The 21,799-nt window shown below is 35.9% G+C and overlaps 1 protein-coding gene across 1 annotated transcript in view; it reads left to right on the top strand.

Annotated features, from left to right (window-relative positions):
- Positions 1-9,449: 9,449 nt before the first annotated feature.
- LOC21401867 (solute carrier family 40 member 3, chloroplastic) overlaps positions 9,450-21,799 on the top strand; it is a 46,802-nt gene continuing 34,452 nt past the window's right edge. Inside the window, exons 1-2 of the mRNA XM_010094671.2 lie at positions 9,450-9,803; positions 10,877-11,090. Coding sequence (XP_010092973.1) covers positions 9,625-9,803; positions 10,877-11,090 — 393 coding nt within the window. The 5' untranslated portion in view covers positions 9,450-9,624. The remainder of the gene's footprint in view (positions 9,804-10,876; positions 11,091-21,799) is intronic.

Below are 21,799 nucleotides of genomic sequence, written 5' to 3'. Positions count from 1 at the left end.
GTAGGGAACTACATATCTATTGTTTAATTTAATACCTTCTTTTTCTACATAGGAGGATGTGTTTCTTCGCTTATAGTTAACAAATCCATTTTTGTTAATTGTTGTTTCATTGTTGAATTTTTTAGGAAATTTTTTTGAACATTCTGAATTTTTCATACATGGAGAACTTGGCTTAACTGTGCCACATGGTCCATGCATCATAAGTTCTGCTATAATGTTATATTCTAGCGGATTATTATGGGGATCAGGTATTTCTGCAGAAATAAATTGTCTATTTGTGATGGCTCACATAGTTTGTCATCATGATGGAGCCAAAAGAGGAAATGTGAATGTGGTAGTCCTCATTTTTGAAACTCAACAACATATAAATCTACAAGATTGAAAAATATTTTATTGTAATTTTTTTGTAATGATAGAAAAAAGGAGTGTTTTTTTTTTCTTATCAAGAAACTAAAAAAGTCAAGGAAAAGGAACCTAACCTGCTATAATTACTCCAAATATTTTTTCATTTTTAATGGTGGATAAAAAATTATCTAATTTCATTTTAAAAATTCTAGTGATAATATATGGTCTATCTTCAGGTTTTTGTCTAGGTATTATTGCTAGGGCTCTAGTAATTTCAGGCCATTTTGGATTACATGTTAATGTTATAAATAAATATGGGTTTCCATAGTGTCTGCAAATTGCAATTGCATCTTGATAGTTTTGGATCATATATCTAGGGCTTCCAGTATGGCTTGAAGGAAGGATAATTCTTTTTCCTATTGATTGTGCATTTGTATCTCCTCTTGTGATTGCTTCTTGAATTCCTTGATAAATCTCGGATCGCAAATTTTTTTGGTTTTTTCGAATATAATCTAATCGATTTTCTTCTACAGAAGCATACGCATCAGCTACATATTGTTGAAATAATCTACCTCCTCGAAAAAGTGTATTGCCTTCAATTCTACGTTCTTGTAGTTGATGGCAATAGAATTCTCGCATAGAGATTCTTTTTCTTATATATTTATTACTTAAGTTATTTATATTATATTTTAAATTTTTTGTGTAACCATCTTCTCCATATGGAAATAATAAAGGATATTGAAGGGCCATATAACATGGGTGTAATTTTGTAATTCTTTGTAAAGTATTTGTTCTATCTTGGATAATAATGTCTCTTCCTTGTTCATATTCACCAATATCTCCAACTATTAAACCAGCTATGTCATTTGATGTGGGTAGGTCATATTGGTTACTATATGTATTTCTTTGGCTCATAAGTTTTAGTTTCATAGATGGTATCTCGTCTTCTTGATATATGTCCCTTATCGTTCGAAAAAATTTAACTAATTTATTTGTTTTATCAAACATTTTGATTAGGTTTTCAACTATAAATTGTATAATGTTTTTGGATTCACTATTAAATGAGAGTGATGCCATCCGATTTTGGACTTCATTTTCTGTGTCATATATATAGAGTTGTGCAAATTTTGGAGGATTATTATTAATTGGTAGTAGAGACCCTATAAGATGATGTACTTGTCCACTTATTTTAAAAATATTTGAGCCATTTGGGTTCTGTGTACTTGTGTCTATATTGGCTCCAAATGATGTAAATGCGAACATAGAGTTATATGTTCGAATATTTCTTCAGAAATGTGTGCTAATTAATCCGCCATGGTAATCAAGAAGTGTATCAAGTGTTTGAGGAGTCTTTTTAATTAAGGGTAAAGTTATTTTTCCATCTTTGCAGCAAAGATTATACTTAGGAATAGTACTGCCACTAATTCGTTCGCTTAGCCAAAAGAGAGCGCCGCAATGTTGACAAATGTAGGAACAGTCTCCGAGATCGATATAGACATTAGCAATGCCTATAAAAGATGTTGACAATACATAAAAAATTAGTATTGTCATTGTATGAAATGTTTTTTTAATTTTTGAGAAAAAATAATTGGAATGGACGAGAGAATTATGTTCTCTATCACAACTTCCCGATGATGATGGCATGAATGATACAAGAATCTCCTCCTGAGACTGTGTAAGTTGTAGTGTTGTATTAAGGTTGGATTGAGAAGCCCTTGCCCGCAAAGGTGTAGTAATTTAATTTATTTCTTTTGAGCGTTGCTCATTTACGTTGGCAAAATTTTGATTCATCTGAGAGATGATACGGCGCGTATGTTTGTTTGATTTTGGAATTTTTTCTTGAATTTTTCTCTTCTCCATTTGTTTCTAGGATACAAAATTACTTTTATTAGAAAAGAATGAAATATGTATTTATGTAAATAATTCACATAATTAGTTTTATTATAATAAAATTAGTTGTGAGAAATTAAGTAGTTAATTTTTTTATCACAATATTTATGATGTCTTATAATTTTAATTATGATTTATTGAGAGGAAAATAATGTAGTGATATCAACAATATTCCATTGACAATGCTAACTTTATGACTACTAATTTCAATTATGGGGAAAGTAAATTAATACAGCAAAAGTAATTTGTTGATGGAATTGATAAATAAATTAGATATAAAGAAATAAATTCATATTTATATTTGTATCTTCTCCATATTAATGAGACAGTATAAACATATCTAGAAAGATAGAAAATAATAAGATTACAACATTTGAGTATTATTTAATGGACAACAAATCAACCAAATATTGATACCAAATAAGCTAAATTTATGGATAATAAATAAATAAATGAATCTATATGAGTGATTGATTGTCTTCAGTTTCTTTTGTTACAGGTGAGGAAAAAGGTTAAGTTATGCTGTAACAAATGCTAATGACATAGGATTTGGATGGGAAAATAAAAGATTAAGAAAATGCGAAAATAATAACAAATGAGTAATCAAATTATGAACAAGAAGAAACGATTATAGATAAATATGAGAAAGTTTTAGTATATTGTAATTGTGGCTTAGATATATGATATATTTACAAGGATAGAGAATAATAAGTTTACAACATCGAATATTATTCCATGGACAACAAATTAATCAAATATTAATGACAAATAAGCTAAATTTGTGGGTAAACAATAAATAAATAAATGAATCTATATGAGTAATTTATTGTCTTCAGTTACTTCTGTTGTAGGTGAGGAAAGAAAGTTAAGTCATGCTATAACAAATGCTAATGACATAGGATTTGGGAAAGGAAAAAAGATTAAGAAACTGCTAAGATAATAACAAATGAGTAATCAAGTTATGAACAGGAAAAAACGGTTATAGATAAATATGGGAAAATCTTGGTATATTGTAATTGTGGCTAAGATATATAATAGTAATTTGAATAATATGTAGTGAGTAAGTTGGTTATAATCAAATGTAAAAGAATGAAAAAGTGGAAAGACAACATAGTGTGCAATGTAATAAGTAAAGGTATAGGATGATATAAAAGATTGAAGATGCTTGAGTTTAGGACGAAATATAAGATGATTAAAAGGGATGCGGTCAGGAGTAGAAAGCAAGGAAAGTAGTTGAAGTCAAGTGTCAAGTTATTCAAAATATTAATTGATTAAACAATAACAGGGGGAAAAAAAGAATAAGTAAAATTTAAGGCTGTTCAAAGATTACAAAGTAGATGAAAACGATTAAAGTGATGGAACATCATAAGAGCAAAAGGAAATAAGGGAATATAATATTAGGGAAGAGTAGGCATTGTCAGAATATAAGAAAGTAAAAAAACTTGAAAACGTATATAGAGCAAAGGGGAAGGAAATGCTAGGGAAAAAAGAGTAGGGAAAAAAAAGGCAATAAATTCTATAAGTAAAACTGAGAAAATGAGATAGATTAAAAAGAAATGAAAAGAGGAATATATTGAGATGATAAGAAGAGAAGGGAACTGAAAAGAGTAAAAAAAATATAAAATGATATGAATAATTTTTAGGTAAATTATATAATATTGAAAATATAAAAAATAATTGTAATCATCATTGCCACATAAAAGGGGAGTGGAGAAGGGTATAGAAAAAGGAATATAGCAGTGAAATTAACCTATGAGATTGAAACGAACGAAGTAAGTTCTACAATGGAGTCAAAAAGAGATAAAATAATAGTGTCAATTTATGAGAAATAGACAAACTAAGTTGTTATATTGGGGAAATGAGCAAAAAATAAAAAGGAACACTAAAGAGGTTGTATAGAAGAAGAAAAAGAATATAAAATCAGTAGTTCGTTATCGATAGTCACGTAAAATTTCTTACATTTATAGGGCCACGTCTAAATATTGAACAATAAATGTCAGTAATTAATAGATTTCAAATTCATCTCTAATTAAGTAAGTTATTATTTCATTTTTATTTTTCTGTTCTATCATATGACTAAATACAATGTTCTAATTATTATCTCTTTGAAATTTAAATATGGCTGATACTTTTTTCTCATACAATAGGTAACTATATATAATTGGAAAATATTTTCTCAAATATCAACACGGTCTTCAATTTATTTGTCTTGTTCAAGTAGTGTTCCAAACAATTTGTAGTGATAGTCGAATGGGAAGGGACTAATAACCTAGGTTCAACATATCAGATTAGCATTCTAAAGCCATCATACTCTACATAACTAATTAGCATTAGAAACAACTTTAATCCAAGCAATCGATGCATCTAGTGTAAGCAACCAAAATTAGAAAGTGATAGGGGAGACTATTAACAATACCTCAAACGCTATAAATCCTCTCTGAAACACCAAATACGAACCAACTGGGTGTGAACAGGAGCCAATGATATATAGGTGATAGGATGGTAGAACAAACAGGACCAAACCTGGAAAAAGAGAAGTAACCAAGTAAATGAATAAACAAATAGAGGAAAAAGAGCCTAAAAAAGTAGTGGATGCAGGCATAACAATGTTTTTAGATAGTAATTACAGCTTAGGTATAGTATGTTCCCAGCAATGTATGATAAATAGATTCTGGCAACTTGCTAAGGACAAGTGCACAAAGAGGCAGGATATCATATTCATCGCACAGATTGTAGGACACATGCGACACAAAATAAAAAAATGGACTAATACATAAAGTTGTCCAAAGACTATCGGGTGAATTGAAAGAGAGGTGGAAAACAACAACACCAATAGAGCAATAAGGTCTGTAATTTATGCTAAGAAAAAGTAAAGGAAACGGTTGAGAGAAGAAGACTAAGGAGAAAGAAACACAGTAATAAGAAGATAATGAAGAACGTTATGAGAGGATAAAAATAAGACAATAGAATATTTGTCTCTTTTCCCATTAGTTTTTTTTTTTTTTTTTTTTTTTTTTATAAATTTTTTTTTTTTTTCCTTTTTTTTTTTTTTTTTTTTTTTTTTTTTTGTATGAAACAGTAAAAACATGATGGCAAAACTGAAATTCAGCTTGAAAGAAAAAGGTGAAGACACCTATAAAGAGATTTTCAATAAAACAGTCAATATGGAAAAGGCAAATGCCCTGGAATAAGTAAAGGTAACAATACATAAAGGAGTTAAAAATCTAGACCAAAAATAAAAGGCTACCAGGTGAATTGAAAGAGAGGGAAAAAAGAACAACACCAACAGAGGAATAAGGACTGTAAATGAGTAAAGGAAACAGGTAAAAGAAGAAGACTAAGGACAAAGAGATATAGTAATAAGAAAATGATGAAGAATGTTATGAGAGGATAAAAATGAGACAACACAATATTTGTCTTTTTGTCCAATAATTTTTTTCCCTATGAAACAGTAAAAACAGGATGGTGGAGCTAAAGTTTAGCGTGAAATAAAAAAGTGAAGACACCTATAAAGAGGTTTTCAATAAAATAGTCAATACGGAGAGGCAAAGGCCCTGGAATAAGTAGAGGTGATAACACACAAAGGAGTAAAAAATCTAGACGAAAAATAACAGATAAAACCATGATCCAAACAAAGACGACACATTCACAGTAATCTTTGGACAAATTACGCAAAAGTCAACACATAAAGACAAACTACGATCATCATCGCCACACAAAAAAATTTACTAAAGCTAGGATAAGTAAAAATGGGAATATATATATATATATATATATATATGGGGACATGCACACACATGTAAGTAAGAAATAAGTAAGGAAGTCACAGAGGAAAACCAAGACAGATAAGAAAGTAGCAAGTGAACACGTAGATATGATACGCTAAGCAAATACAGAGGAAAAAAAAGGACAGGTAATAAAAGACAAACCGCAGACATTAATAGGCCCACAACAAACCAGTGCATTCAATATCAACAACGTAAATGAGCAAGCTATGGATAAGAAGTCTCAGGAGTACCTCGAACGCTACAAATACTGTGTTTAGTCTGAAATATCAGTCAACCAAATGTGACCAAAAGATAGTAAATGATTGAAAGTGAAATAAGAAAGCAAAAACAGGGTATGGAAGGGAAAGAAATAGGAGAATGCATGATAAATTCATGTGCATACACATTCTTAAATAGACAGAGAGAAAACTAATGAGCAGCCCATAACAAAATCTCACATAAGGGCCCAAAGTCGGTGAGGTAAAAACTAGAAGTTTCCAGATTAAATAATAAAAAGCAATACATTGATGGCAATACAGAAAAGAAGTAAGACACGTATTTAAAATATAAATATAACAATTACCCACATTTGTTGGCTAAATTCTTTACACGTTTCAGAAAATAAAAAAAAATCAAAGATTCATTAAATACCTCTACAGTAGAGTGAGCATAAGTACCGAAAAGAGGTAAGACACGTATTTAAAATATAAATATAACAATTACCCACATTGGCTAAATTCTTTACATGTTCCAGAAAATAAAAAAAAAATCAAGGATTCATTAAATACCTCTGCAGCAAAGTGAGCATAAGTCATCAACGTGGCAAGACAAGTCAGCACCATAGAGTCCACAAATCATCACCTCAATAAATACATACAAACAAAATCAAGATTAACCGGAAACAATATAGAACAACGCATATAAGAAGTCTTTTGTGAACAAAAAGACCAATCAAGGAGAATAATAAACAGTTGTAAAGGAATTTCTCACGTACCGTACATGCCAGCTAATTAGAAATTGGTTTCAGGCTTAAGAAACACAAAACACATCCAAACAGATGAAGCACAAAAACAAATAGCAAAGAGAATAACGTAACTAAACAATAAAAGCAGGCAAAAAGAAAGAAAGAAAGAAAGAAAGAAAGAAGGGGCCGAACATCTAGTCACTCAAAAACAGATAAAAACTCAAGCCAAAACCGTGAATGAAGCGAGCCTAGAAGCAGTCCAGGAAAACCAAAGAGACCTACGCCAAAACCCAAATCAAACTTTAATGAGCATTGAAAAAAATTAGAACAAATGAGACACAAAACCAAGCCACAAATAAAAATGGCAGAATAATCTCAAAAAACACAAAACAAATCCAAATAGATGGAGCACAAAAGCAAATAATGAAGAGAATAATGTAAGTAAACATTAAAACCAGGGGAAAAAAAGAAGAAAAAATAGACCAAGCGTCTAGTCACTCAAGAATAAATAAAAACCCAAACCAAAACCACGAATGAAGCAAGCCTAGAAGCAATCTAGGAGAACTGAAGAGGCCTGCACCAAAACCCAAATCCAACTTCAGTGAGCATTAAAAAAAAATCAGAACAAATGAGGCACAAAAGCAAGCCACAAATGAAAATGGCAGAACAATGTCGAAGGAAGAAGGGATGAAATCCCAAAATTTCCTCCAAAATCAAAGGAAAAGGACAAGGACAAAAAATGACTGAACATGCAATGAACCAAAGTCGGACAAAAATACCCAAAACCATAAATCAAACAAGCATAGAGGCAGCCGAGCAAAACCCAACAGGATCGCGCCAACACCCTCATGAATCAAAGACTGATCCAGCAAAATCACAGTAGAAAATTGCACCAAAACCGCAAAGAAAAATGCCCAAACAGGTTTGAGAAAGCAATGATAAAATCCCAAGGCTTCCCCCAAATCAAAGGAGAAAGGCAAAGGAAATCAAACCGCTAGCCAAAAAGGGCAAGGGAAAGAAGATCGAAGGGGCACAGAAGCAATCTAGGAAAACCCAACAGGCCCAGGCCAACACCCGCATGAATCAAACACCGATCCAGCAAAATCACAGTAAAAAATCCCACCAAAACCGCAATAAAAAATGCCCAAGCAGGACGGAGAAGGCAACGATAAAATCCCAAAGCTTCGCCCACAAACCACCAGTGAAAGAGGGCAAGGGAAAGAAGATCAAAGGGGCAAAAGATGATCGAAGGAGGGATCTACGGCAGCCACCGAAAGAGGGCAAGAGAGAGACGATCGAGAGAGGAAAGAACACTTAGGGCTACACCAACCGGAAAAAGACCAAACACACCAGGGCAAGAGATCGAAGAAGGGCAAGAGAGAGACGATCGAGAGAGGAAAGAACACTTAGGGTTACACCAACCAGGAAAAGACCAAACACACCAGGGCAAGAGACCGAAGAAGGAAAGAAGAGCAGGGGCAAAACCGCGAAAGCAGCGCGCAAGTGGCAAATAGACGAAACAACCCCCAGCAGAGTGAAGGAAAATAAAGGAGAAAAGGGCAAAATCGTCACTTCACTGTAGAAGGAACATCAAAATGGACCTGCGTGAACAGTACCCCCGAGCTCTCCTTTAGATTATTTATAATTAGAGAAGCCTCAATTTTTTTTCAAAAAAAAAAGGAGCCAATTTTTTTGTGAAATCTCTTGGAGCAGCAAAGCACCTCACAAAATAGTCCAACTATCAAGGCCCAATTCGAAGTAAAATCCACGTCACCAAAACTTAGGGCTTGTTCTTTTGAGTGAAAAACTCAAAAAAATGCACCTCGAGTTACAACTTTATTCGAGTTCATGTTCTTTTTAAGTTTAAACTCGAGTTTAAAATCGAGTTCAAACTCGAATTTATGACTAAAACTCGAGTTCAAGTTTTCCCTTCAACTCGAGTTCAAGTTTCCCCTTCAACTCGAGTTCAGAAACTCGGACTCAAATTAATGAATAATATTTTTTTTATTCTTAAAAATGCTATAACTTTTTCGTTTTAATTCTGATTGAGATGATTTTTTTTTCTATACGTTGACAACGAAAAGACGAATAAAACCCGACCCATATACCATATTAAAATTTTTCATCAGCATTGAGTTTTTATTAAAATACTATCTAAATACAAATTCAAGTTTTGACTCACTCAAACACAAACTCAAAAAGATTCTTATCTTAAACTATAACTCAAATGTTCACAACTAAACACAAACTCAAGTTATAAGTTTAACTCAAGTTATAACTCAAATTTAACTCAAAAATTATACTTAAGTTAAACTCTAAAAGAACAAGTCCTTAATAGCCACACGATAAGTTCGCGTGCGCCCAAACGCACCCCACCAGTGCTAGAACGAACAAATACTCTTTTAATAGTCCCGCCTGCAACGGCCAACTCAGAAAACTCACAAAGATAAGGCAAAGGCTTTCTCTCAACTTCCTCACCTGTAATAAAATCAAAATTAAAAATCACATAACCTAATCCGCCATTGCCGAAATTCTCGTCTCATTTCCTGTGATGAGCGCTGAATCTAGGAAGCTTTAGCTGATCACAAGCGTCGGAGGCTGCATGAGTGGCTTAGAACCTCGCGGGTTCTTCTTCTTCAAGTTTTGGAGCTTGAAGCAATGGCTATGGCAGCTATGGGTTGTGGATGTACGGTCCCTCTTTCGCAGTCGGTTTCTCTCGGTTTCTCCGCTGAGAAAGCTTCGGTTTTTCCAGGGCCGCGGTATTCTTCTCGAGTTCGCTATCGCTTCGCTTCTCTTCGATGGTTGAGTTCCAATCGCCTTTCTCTTGCTTCTCATCGGTACGTCGCGTTTTTTTAATTAATTGATTAGTTAATTTTGTACTTTTTTCGGTTTCTTTGCTCTGTTTGATTGCCTGGAGATTGGGAGAAATGAGAAGAATTGATTGATTGATTAATTTGTTAATTGTTGTTGTTGGTTTTTTATTTTTATTTTTAACTCTGTTTGATTGCTAGGAAATTGGGAGAAAATGAGAAATAATTTTTGGATTTTTTTTGGATTCTTCTTCTTCTCTCTCTGTGTTCAGTGTTCTTAAATTCTGTTCTTTTGGTGGAAAAATCATAAAAAAGTAGCAAATTTTTTCCCTCGCCGAAGGTTACATTGCAGTATGTTCTGTTTGCTTTTAAGAGATTGTGGAAAATGAAAAAATTGGAAATTTCAAGATTCTTCAGTGTTGGGCCTTCTTTGAAAAAAAAAAAAATCCGACGAATTACTTTGATTAGTCGAGTTGAATTATGTTCATTCGGTGGAAAAATTAGAAGCCTACCAAATTTCATTTCCTTAGTTTTCGTAGTGTCCTGATTGTGCAAAATTCAATTATCAGTTTATTTTCCCCCCATAAATTTTACATTCCTTAATCTTCTGTCGGGAGTTATATAATGGCCTGCGGAGCAGAAGTGGCTGATTTTGCAGAGCAGGATTTAGATTCCATTGTATTTGTTTTTGCCTTTTGAGTTCTTTTAAAGCTTAAATAAATTTTCCTTATGTTGTACTTTGTCTTCTCCGACACCAAACGGAGGAGACTATGAATCTTGGTTGTTTATTATCATTGGGACCTCAATTGGACTGGCTTTGGTACAACTATCTTCTAACTTATGACTACTCCCGTGAGAATATCTGCTGTTTGTTAGCAGTATTTGCTTGATTGAGTTAGGTTCTTCATTTTCAGCCCACAAATTTTACCATATAAATAAAAACACACACGTCACATAAAATATTTAAGCTCCAATCGCCTCAACAACTAAAAGGCGAAAAAATTAAATTCGATTAATTGAATATCAAAATACTTGTAACTGTGTTTAACTTTAGTCAACTAACTAATTTGAATTTTGCTTTTCCCTTCTCTGTGCACCAGATTTGATGCTTTTATCTCAAGCTGTTCAATTACCAACACCGATACACAGTGCACCCACGTTGCTACTGAGGACGAGGCTTCTGAAGAATTAGCAGCTATTGAACAGGATTGTTCAGTTCCAATTGTTAATCTCAAATCCAATATCCTTGATGCTGAGCCTCTGAGGTTACTAACTGAAGCGACTTATGTGGATTGCCTACTGACAACGCTGCCCGTATGTTCTGTTTGTTTGTTAATCTTTTCTCCTCCCAATTTTAGTCTTCGTCTCGGTATTATTTGATGTAGGACTGAGTAGGGTAAAAAGAGAGAAGAAGAAGAGGAGAATTTAGAGAGAGAAAGAGAAGAACTTGAGAGAGAGGAAAACTGAATATCTGTATTATCAATCAATAAGTTCTGAAAAAGAAGAAGAAAAGGAAGAAGAAAGGTAGAAGAAGAGGAGAATTTAGAGAGAGAAAGAGAAGAACTTGAGAGAGAGGAAAACTGAATATCTGTATTATCAATCAATAAGTTCTGAAAAACAATGAACAATACTAGGCCTATTTATAGATAGGCAATTCAAACACTACTAGGAAAACTAATCGCAAGTAAGAAACCAAGTACAACCAGGAAACAAAAGACAGTAGGAAACTAACTTAAGAAATATTATAGTTACCAAAAACTTAATATAATAAAAGAAAGAAAATAAAATAATATCCTAGTTTCTATATTTGCGCATGACATAATAACGGAAACTAGTATTATGATCTCCATCATTTCCCCCCGTTGAATAGAACTCGACTCCGACAAGTTAGATTGCAAGTAGCTGTTCAAGAGGTCAGGAGCAAGTTGACAAAACTCTTCTTCAGTTATCCAAGTATCATCAGTCGAAGGACGATCTTTCTAACGAACAAAGAAAGGACGAAAACCACCGGCAGGTGAAGTAACAAACTCATTGTCAAGAACATCAAGAATAACCTCAGGCGGATCTAAAGGAGCAAGAAGAGCATGAGGAACCTATGCGGAAGATGTACCTACAGAATCAGAAGAAGGCAAAACTGGAGGCTCAAAAGTGTCTCGGTAAGGGAACAAATCTGCAACATTGAAAACTAGACTAATAGACATATTTGATGGCAAATCAATTAAATAAGCATTAGATCCAGGCCTACGAAGGATAGGAAAAGGGCCAATAGTTCGGGCATGTAACTTTTTAACAGCATGTTTTGGATAACGCTCAGGATTAATGCGAACCATGACATAATCACCTTCATTAAATTCTTTATGCCTACGATGTGTGTTAGCAGCAAGTTTATATTTATCATTCAGCATGTTTTGGATAACGCTCAGGATTAATGCGAACCATGACATAATCACCTTCATTAAATTCTTTATGCCTACGATGTGTGTTAGCAGCAAGTTTATATTTATCATTACTCAAAATAATTTTTCGTCTAATCTCAGTATGCAAATTATGGATGTGATCAACAAAAGCTTGGGCATAATCAGAATGAGGGTAATGAGTAGGCAAAGGAATAAGGTCAACAGGTTGGCATGGGAGGAGGCCATAGACAATCTCAAAAGGACTTTTACCTATGGATCTATTGACAGAGTTATTTTAGGCAAATTCAGCTTGTGGCAAAATTAGATTTCAATTCCCAGGTTCTTCTCCAACTAGGCATCGAAGCAAATCACCTATACTACAGTTAACGACTTCAGTTTGACCATCAGTTTGTGGGTGAAAAGCAGAAGAATACTTAAAAGTAGTCCCAAACAATTACCAGAGAGTCTTCCAAAAATAACTAACAAACTTCACATCCCTATCAGACACAATGGTTGTTGGAAGGCCATGTAGCCTAACAATCTCCTTAAAGAATAACTTAGCAACATGAGAAGCATCAGTACTAGGGGCATTGGACATTCCAAAAGGCATGACTAACCATTCATAAAGTCCATCTTGAGTCTAAAAGTAGTTTTCCATTCATCTCCAAGGCGATTCCTAATCTGATGGTATCCACTACGCAGATCAATCTTAGAAAACCATTTAGCTCTAGCGAGCTCATCTAACACATCAAGTTGTGGAATAGGAAACCTATACTTGACAGTGATTTTGTTAATAGCGCAACTATCTACACACATTCTCCAAGATCCATCCTTTCTAGGGATTAACAGAACAAGAACTGCGCAAGGACTAAGGCTATGACGAACAAAACCTTTCTTAAGAAGGCTTTCAATCTGTCTATTTAACTCAGTTCTCTCTATAAGATTCATCCTATAATGATGAAGGTTGGGCAATTGAGATCCTGGAACTAAGTCTATAGCATGTTGAATATCTTTAAGGGGTGGTAACTCATCAAGTAAGTCGTCGGTCATGGTATCCTTAAACTCTTCTAACAAACGACAGACATAGGGAGGATGATCTAAAGTGGACTCAGAAGACATGATGAAACTATCTGTGGCTACAAGGGCAAAAACAAACCCAGACTCAACACTTTCCTTCTCAAAAGACTTATGGGTCAAAATTTGGAGTTTTTGGATTGCAGGCGACTTAGAGGATGTGTTAGGAACAAGACGGGGTTGAGAAACAGGCTTAACAGGTCTCAACAAAATGGTCTTCTTACCACACGTGAACCTGTAGGTATTACTACAGCCGCAATGTTTCACAGCATTATCATATAACCAAAGGGCAACCTAAAGGAAGGCAGGACACATTCATAGGTAACCTTCACACTATATATTTTCAGAGTATGGTCCAAGCTTAAGTGTGACTAGACAATGTTCTTTAACGGGTGAAGAAGTCTTATTTACCCAGGCTACCTGAAACGGACGAGAATGTTGTTCTGACTTAAGACCAAAATTTTCAACATCAGACTTAGAAATCACATTTATAGAACTACCCCCTCTATGACTAGCTTACACGTTTTCCCATTAATAGGAACGAAAGTGTGAAAAATGCTAGTGCGTTTCCAAGAATTACATTAGCAGGAGTGGCCAAAATGCAATAGGAACGAAAGTGTGAAAAATGCTAGTGCGTTTCCAAGAATTACATTAGCAGGAGTGGACAAAATGCATCTCATGACAGAGAAGTACTCTTCATCAAGTGGGAATTCATCCTCATATAACAGTAGGGTCCTCATAATCAGGCTCTACGTGGTCAACTATGAAAAGGTTATTATCATCCTCTAATGGGGGTTCATCCTCATGGTCAAGAACTAGAGTACGGTTTGGACAACGACTGGCTATGTGACCTTTAGCATGACAATGGTAACACTCAATTTGGGAGGAAAAAGTGCGAGAGCTAGAGGCAGTAGCAGGTGTGTTCTTAACCAGATTAGTGGATGGAGCACTAGACCCTGATGGTAGCAGTTTGGTGGAAGGCTGGGTATTAGGGTTAGGCGAAGGAAGAGTGGAAGGGCGGTTGGGACGGGTATCCATAGTGGATGAAGGACGCCTATGTGACCTTTAGCATGACAATGGTGACACTCAATTTGGGAGGAAAAAGTGCGAGAGCTAGAGGCAGTAGCAGGTGTGTTCTTAACCATATTAGTGGATGGAGCACTAGACCCTGATGGTGGCGGTTTGGTGGAAGGCTGTAGGGCCGGCAATATGGGTCACGACACGACAACACGACTCGAAAACGACACGAATTTCGCGGGTTAGGGTTGAGAAAAAAGAGGTTCGGGTCAGAATTGGGTCGACCTAAAATTGTCACGAAAAACACAGGTCAATTTCGGGTTGGACCCGCCTAACCCGAATACGACACGAAACTCGTAAAAAACTGAAAAATACATATATTTTTCATTACATATTTTTGATTTTATTATGAACTTGTGATATCATGATAGTTATACTCAACATCTTATACTATTATTTGCTTAATTTCAATGGATGTTATTGTATTTTAGTGTGTTATGAATTTTAAGTTATTTCTAATATGTAAAAAACTAAATAAAAGTATACAATTTTCGTGTCAATTTCGGGTTCACGGGTCAATTTTGTGTCACAGGTCATTTTCGTATCGTGTCGTGTCAACCCGTAAAGTGGTCGGGTCGTGTTCGTGTTGCGGTTTTAAAAAAAATTCGTGTCACGGGTCGTGTTCGGGTTGACTGTAAATTTAGAAAGAAACGATCAAAATACGACACGTGACACGAATTGTCACTCCTAGAAGGCTGGGTATTAGGGTTAGGCGAAGGAAGAGTGGAAGGGTGGTTGAGACGGGTATCCATAGTGGATGAAGGACGCCTAAGAACATAGCAAGGGTACTTATCATAATCTAAGGCTTTTTGATAAGCGGAGTCTATGTCAAAAAGATTGTGGACTTGAACTTTATGCCTAATGTCAGCTCTTAAACCATTTGCGAACCTAGTAACTAGAACTCGTTGATCTTCATCAACTTGACATCGTCACAGTAAATCTTCAAACTTTGACATATAGTCATGAACAGTGGAAGTATTTTGTCTCAGATTTTGGAACTGGGACAAAAGATCACTCATGTAGTACAGCGGGACATACTTGTGTCACAAAATATATCTCATGTCATCCCACGACAAAACTTGTGCACGACCTCTAAGCTCAACATCTCGCATGACTGTTTTCCAAAAACATTTGGCACTACCCACTAACTTAATCCTAGCCATACTAAGGCGTTGATCATCATTCATGTGGTACCAATCAAAATACTTATCCATCTTATCCAACCAATCTAAAAAAACAGTGGAATCTAACCTACCATCAAATTCTGTAGCATCCAACTTGATTTTCCTAGAAGGATCATCTATGTGGTTGTGTTAGGGAGCATCATATTGATAGTGAGGTTGTCGACCTTGATGTTGGATGTGCCTAGGGGGCTGTGTTGGACGAGATGGAGAAGGATGTGTAGTGGTGTCTTGAACGTCATTATAAGCATCAATTGGATGAGAAGTGTTGGATGTGCTTATGTTTTGTGAATCAGGTGGAGTGGGTAACAAACTAGAACTATTGGTGACAATAGACACCGGATCAACTTTTTCTTTTTCTAGGGTTCGTGTTTGGTTATGTACTTAGTGAGATTGTCTACTTTAGTGGAGAGGCTGTTGACTGTAGTGGAGAGGGTGTCAATAAGAACGGTAAGATGGGTAAGGTTGGAAGTTTGTTGTTTGTTGGTTTTCCTCAGTTTTGGTTTGATGGTCAGCCAGTTGACCAGACAGACTTTCAAGTTCTTTAACAGTCATGGTGAAAAAGAAGGGTTTAAAGAAAAGTATTGAGGAAAAGAAAAATGCCGAAATTAGAGAGTATATTAAATAATGAGAAAAATAAACCAAGTTACAAAGCACACAACAAGAAAAAAAATCAATCGAAATTATTATGCAATGGTGCAAAAGAAAGGAGGTGATGTTGATGGTTTTTCTATTGTTGTGGTTAACTCTTGTTGGAAGATTCCTAAAATAATAGTAATCAATTTGTACTATATAAGGAATGTAGATAGGTTGTCATCCTGACGGTCAAAGAGGGATTCTAGGAGGAATGTAGATAGGCTGTCATCTTGACTGTCAAAGAGGGATTCTAGGAGAGAATTATTTAGCTAATTATTTCTCTTTAATTAGGAAGATTAGTTACCTTTTTTGTACATCAGCGGGAACTTTATATTCCCGTGTAATTTAGCATACAATAGAGCAATTTGATTATTCATTCAAGCTCTTATTCTATGTTTTTATGGTATCAGAGCAGAGAAAGAATCCTAGGATTTGAATCTTTTTTGTTTTGCTCCCACAATGTCTGAAACCATGTCCGAATCCACTCAGTCTCAGTCATCTTCATCTCGACCTGAACCCCAAATTGTCCAGAACCCATATTAAAATCACCCTCTTCAGATAACCACTATCCGACTCAATGGCGACAATTTTCTCCGGTAGTCACAGTCAGTTTGAATGTACATTAGAGGAAGGGGTAAGATCGACTATATTACAATAGATGCAAAGAAACTTGACGTGAAGGACCAATGGCTGAAAATTCAATGGTAATGACCTAATTGGTTAATTCCATGGCCGAGGAGATTGGTGCCAATTACATGTGCTACTCCACCGCCAAAGATCTGTGGGATAACGTGTCACAGATGTATTCTGACCTCGGGAATCAATCCCAAGTGTACGAGTTAACATTGCAACTTGGAGAAATTCGCCAAGGTGAGGATTCCGTTACAAAATACTTTAATTCTCTCAAGAGAATTTGATAGGACCTTGACTTGTTTAATGATTGTGAATGGAAATCATCGGGGGATTGTAATCATTACAAGAAGACGGTAGATGTCAGCCGTGTGTTGAAATTTCTTGTTGGTTTGAACATTGAATTCGACGAGGTGTGTGGCCGAATCATTGGAAGGAACCCACTGCCTCCAATTGGTGAAGTTTTTGCTGAAGTACGCCGAGAGGAGAGCCGTAGACATGTGATGTTGGAGAAGAAACTTCCTGGTGCAACCGGTCCTACAGAGGGATTAGCCTTGGCTATTTCTAAAGCCCAAGTCAGTCACAGGATTTCTCAAAACCAGCGGGGAGCAGACAAAAATCTTCTACGCTGCGATTATTGTGGCAAAACACGTCGTACACAGGAGACTTGCTATAAACTGCATGGAAGACCGTCCAATGAAAAGGGAAACATGCCGATTGAGCAGAACCCCCCTTTTGCAAATGAAGCCGAGTCTTCTCCATTCAGTAAGGAGCAGTTAGATCATCTTCTTAAGCTGCTGAAATCCTATTCATCACCTAGTATTCCTGTCGGTTCTATGGCACATTCAGGTAGTGAACCCTTAGCACTCTCTGTTCTTGCAAAAGCCGGTCCTTGGATCATCGATTTAGGGGCTTCTGATCACATGACAAGTTCTCCACATCTGTTTAGCTCATGTTTCCCTTGTTCAGGTGCTAAAAAAGTTAGAATAGCTGATGGTAGTTTCTCACCATTTGTAGGCAAAGGACACGTTAAAATTTCTGAAAAAATCACTCAATTCGGTCTTACATGTTCCAAAACTTGTCTGTAATCTTCTCTCTGTCAGTAAATTATCAAAAAATTCTAACTGTTCTATTCTTTTCGTTCCTTCCCATTGTGTTTTTCAGGACCGGAGCTCGGGGAAGACGATTGGAACTGCTAGGGAAATAAATGGATTGTACTACTTTGATGAGATTTCTTTCGGGAATAAAAAAGCTCAGGGATTAGGTAGTACTAGTTCAATCTTTGTCTATGATCAAATAATGTTGTAGCATAGGAGATTAGGACATCCTAGGTTTTCATATCTTAAGCATTTATTTTCTGGATTGTTTAAAGGAATTGATTGTTCAAAGTTAAATTGTGAGGCTTATCATTTGGCTAAAGATCAGCGAGTTTCGTTTCCTTTGAAGCCTTGTTTTGCTTCAAAACCATTTTATTTATTTCATAGAGATGTTTGGGGCCCATCTAAGGTCAACACACTTTCTAGAAAAAAATGGTTTGTGACATTCATTGATGATCATACCCGAGTATGCTGGGTATATTTGCTGGAAAAGAAATCTGAAGTTGAACAACGTTTTAAAGATTTTTTCCTCATGATTGAAAATCAATTTCAGACTAGGATTGGCTTTTAAGAACAGATAATGGAACTGAATATTTTAACAAGTACTTGGAACATTTCTTTAGGAAAAGGGTGTCGTTCATCAATCCACCCATCGTGATACACCACAACAAAATGGAATTGCCGAAAGAAAAAATAGACACTTGCTTGAAGTTGCCCGTGCCATTATGTTTTCAATGAACGTTCCTAAATATCTTTGGGGTAATGCTCTTTTGGTTGCCTGTTATTTAATAAATAGAATGCCATCTCGAGTTTTGAAATTTGAAACACCATTAAATTGTTTAAAAAAGGCCTTTCCCACATCTTGGTTAAGTGCTGATCTACCTCTGAAAGTATTTGGCTGTACATGCTATGTTTACATATCCAATAACTTTTGATCAAACCTAGATCTGAAATCTGAAAAGTGTCTTCATCAGTTATACATCTAATAAAAGGTGTTATAAATGTTTTAATCCTGTCACAAGAAAATTTTTCGAGAGTATGGATGTAACCTTTGTCGAAAACCAGCCTTTCTTTCAAAAAAATTCTCTTCAGGGGGAGAGAGTAATTGAGGAAGATAATTTTTGGGAAACTATAAGTCTACCTGTGCCGAATGTTTCTGAGTCAATACCTTTAAATCACTTTTGATAAACAAATTCAGGAAACAACTGTTGAACATATGGAAACTCATGAATTCCCTAATCCTACTCTGCCAAATGTTGTTGCATCAGAGACAGGGGGAGAAGTACACCAAAAAGGCCATAATATTCCTTATTCTAAACTTCAGGTTTATACGAGAAAGAGATTTCGCAAAGATGCGATGGCACCAGTTATTTCCTCAGTAGATGTTCAATCTGATTAGAGTAATGGTCCTTCCACAACCACTCAGAGTAATCCGTCCTTTTTTCATACTACTCTATCACTTGAATTGCCTGATTCATCCTCAAATGATCTTTATCTTCCAATAGCTCTAAGAAAAGGAACACGAACTTGCACTAGACATCCTATTGCTAAGTATTTGTCTTATGGAAGGTTGTCAGACAATCATAAAGCATTTGTGTCTAGGATTTCTAATCTGTTTGTTCTAAGAACTGTGCAAGAGGCATTAGGTGATCCGAATTGGAAATCGGCAGTAATAGAAGAGATGAATGCTCTCAGGAAGAATGACACTTGGAGTGTGATTGACCTTTCAACTGATAAGAAGACAGTACCGTGAAATGTAAAGCCGATGGTAGTGTGTAAAGATACAAAGCAAGACTCGTAGCAAAATGATTCACTCAAACTCACGGTATAGACTACCAAGACACCTTTGCTCTTGTTGCTAAAATAAATTCCATCAGAATACTTCTTTCTCTTGCTGTTAATTGCAACTGGCAACTCCATCAGTTGGATGTCAAATACACATTCTTAATGGAGATCTACAAGAAGAAGCTTACATGGATCTACCTCCCGGCTTTGAAGAATGTCTTGGGAAGGGTAAAGTGTGTAAGCTAAAGGAATCCCTATATGGTCTAAAACAATCTCCAAGAGCCTAATTTGAGTGTTTTGGAAATGTTGTCAGAAAGCATGGCTTCTCACAGAGCCAAGATGATCGTACATTTGTTCTTCAAACACTCAACTAGAGGTAAACTAGCTATCTTAATTGTGTATGTGGATGATATAATCATGATAGGAGATGATCTTGTAGAAATCAACTTGAAGAAGTTAAATGTTGAATTTGAGATCAAAGATCTGGGAACTCTAAAATACTTCCTGGGTATGGAATTTGCCAGATCCAAGGAAGGCATCTTTATAAACCAGCGAAAGTATGTTCTCGATTTACTTAAAGAAACATGCATGACTGGCTGCAAGGCAGCAAATACTCCGATTGAGTCTAATTTGAAGGTGGAACCAGCTATTGCTGACAAAATAGTTGACCGAGAACGATACCAAAGATTAGTTGGAAGACTAATCTATGTGGCTCACATGCAACCTGACATAGCTTTCGCAGTAAGTGTGGTAAGTCAGTTTATGCACTCACTTGGGACTACTCACTTTGGAGCTGTGTTCAGAATTTTATGATATCTTAAGGGAGCTTTTGAGAAGGGACTTCTCTTCAAGAAAAAGGGATCATCTTCATATAGAAGCCTACACTAATGCAGATTGGGCAAGCAGTATAAGTGAAGTGATCCACCTCAGGTTACTGCACGTTTGTTGGAGGAAATTTGGTTACTTGGAGGAGGAAAAAAACAGTGTGGTAGCAAGAAGCAGTGCTGAAGTCGAGTTTCGCTCAGTGGCACATGGATTCTGTGAAGTTTTATGAATAAAAAGACTTTTGAAAGATTTGAGGATTTCTATACCTACACCTATCAAGGTCTATTGTGACAATAATGTAGCAATCTCAATCGCACACAATCCAGTTCTACATGATAGAACAAAACATGTAGAAGTGCACAAACACTTCATCAAGGAGAAGTTGGATAGCGGTGTGATATGTATGTCCTACATACCAACCACTAGCCAAGTTGCAGATATTCTCACCAAGGGTCTTCCCAAGGCACAGTTTGAAAGTTTCATTAGCAAGCTTGCCATGAATGACATATTCACGCCAGCTTGAGGGGGAGTGTTGGAAGATTGCTAAAATAATAGTAATCAATTTGTACTATATAAGAAATGTAGATAGGCTGTCATCCCAACTATCAAAGAGGGTTTCTAGGAGGAACGTAGATAGGCTGTCATCCCGACTGTCAAGAGGGATTCTAGGAAAGAATTATTTAGCTAATTATTTCTCTTAAATTAGGATGATTAGTTACCTTTTTCGTACATTAGCAGGGAACTTTATATTCCTGTGTAATTTAGCATACAATTGAGCAATTTGATTATTCATTCAAGCTCCTATTCTCTGTTTTTAACTCTCTTTTTTTTTTTGTTTTTTTTTTTTGGGTTAAACACAAAAGTAGACAGAGTAATGCAAATTTAATTAAATTGTCAAACAAAACATCTAAAAGTACAGTAATCATGGGTGAGATTTGGTTACCTAACTTTTGGCAATTTAATTTTAAGAACCAATTTGCCTTTGGTTGGAATCTGCCGAGTGGAGTTGGTGGCTTGAGAAGCGCACGGCCATTCCCGGCGGTGGGCAGAGGCGAAGTGGCTGAGACGTAGGAGATGGCGTCGAAGCGCGAGGAGATTCCAGCGTCGATGACTGGTCGGAGACACCAGGATTTGGTTGGCAGAAGATTCTGAGGCGAATGGGACCACTGACGGCGGTGTAGCAGTAGAGATGGAGTGCGACGATGGGAAACGTCGCGGCTATTTGGCCTTGCGTTCTTTGAACCTCTTTTTATTTAAAAAAAAAAAAAAAAAAACTGACTTACGCGGGTTGGGCTTTGTGAGGCGCGGCCTTGGGGGGGGGG

This window comes from Morus notabilis, unplaced genomic scaffold (assembly GCF_000414095.1).
Source record: "Morus notabilis unplaced genomic scaffold, ASM41409v2 Scaffold322, whole genome shotgun sequence".
NCBI lineage: Eukaryota > Viridiplantae > Streptophyta > Magnoliopsida > Rosales > Moraceae > Morus > Morus notabilis.
This window is presented reverse-complemented; position numbering and strand designations above follow the sequence as displayed.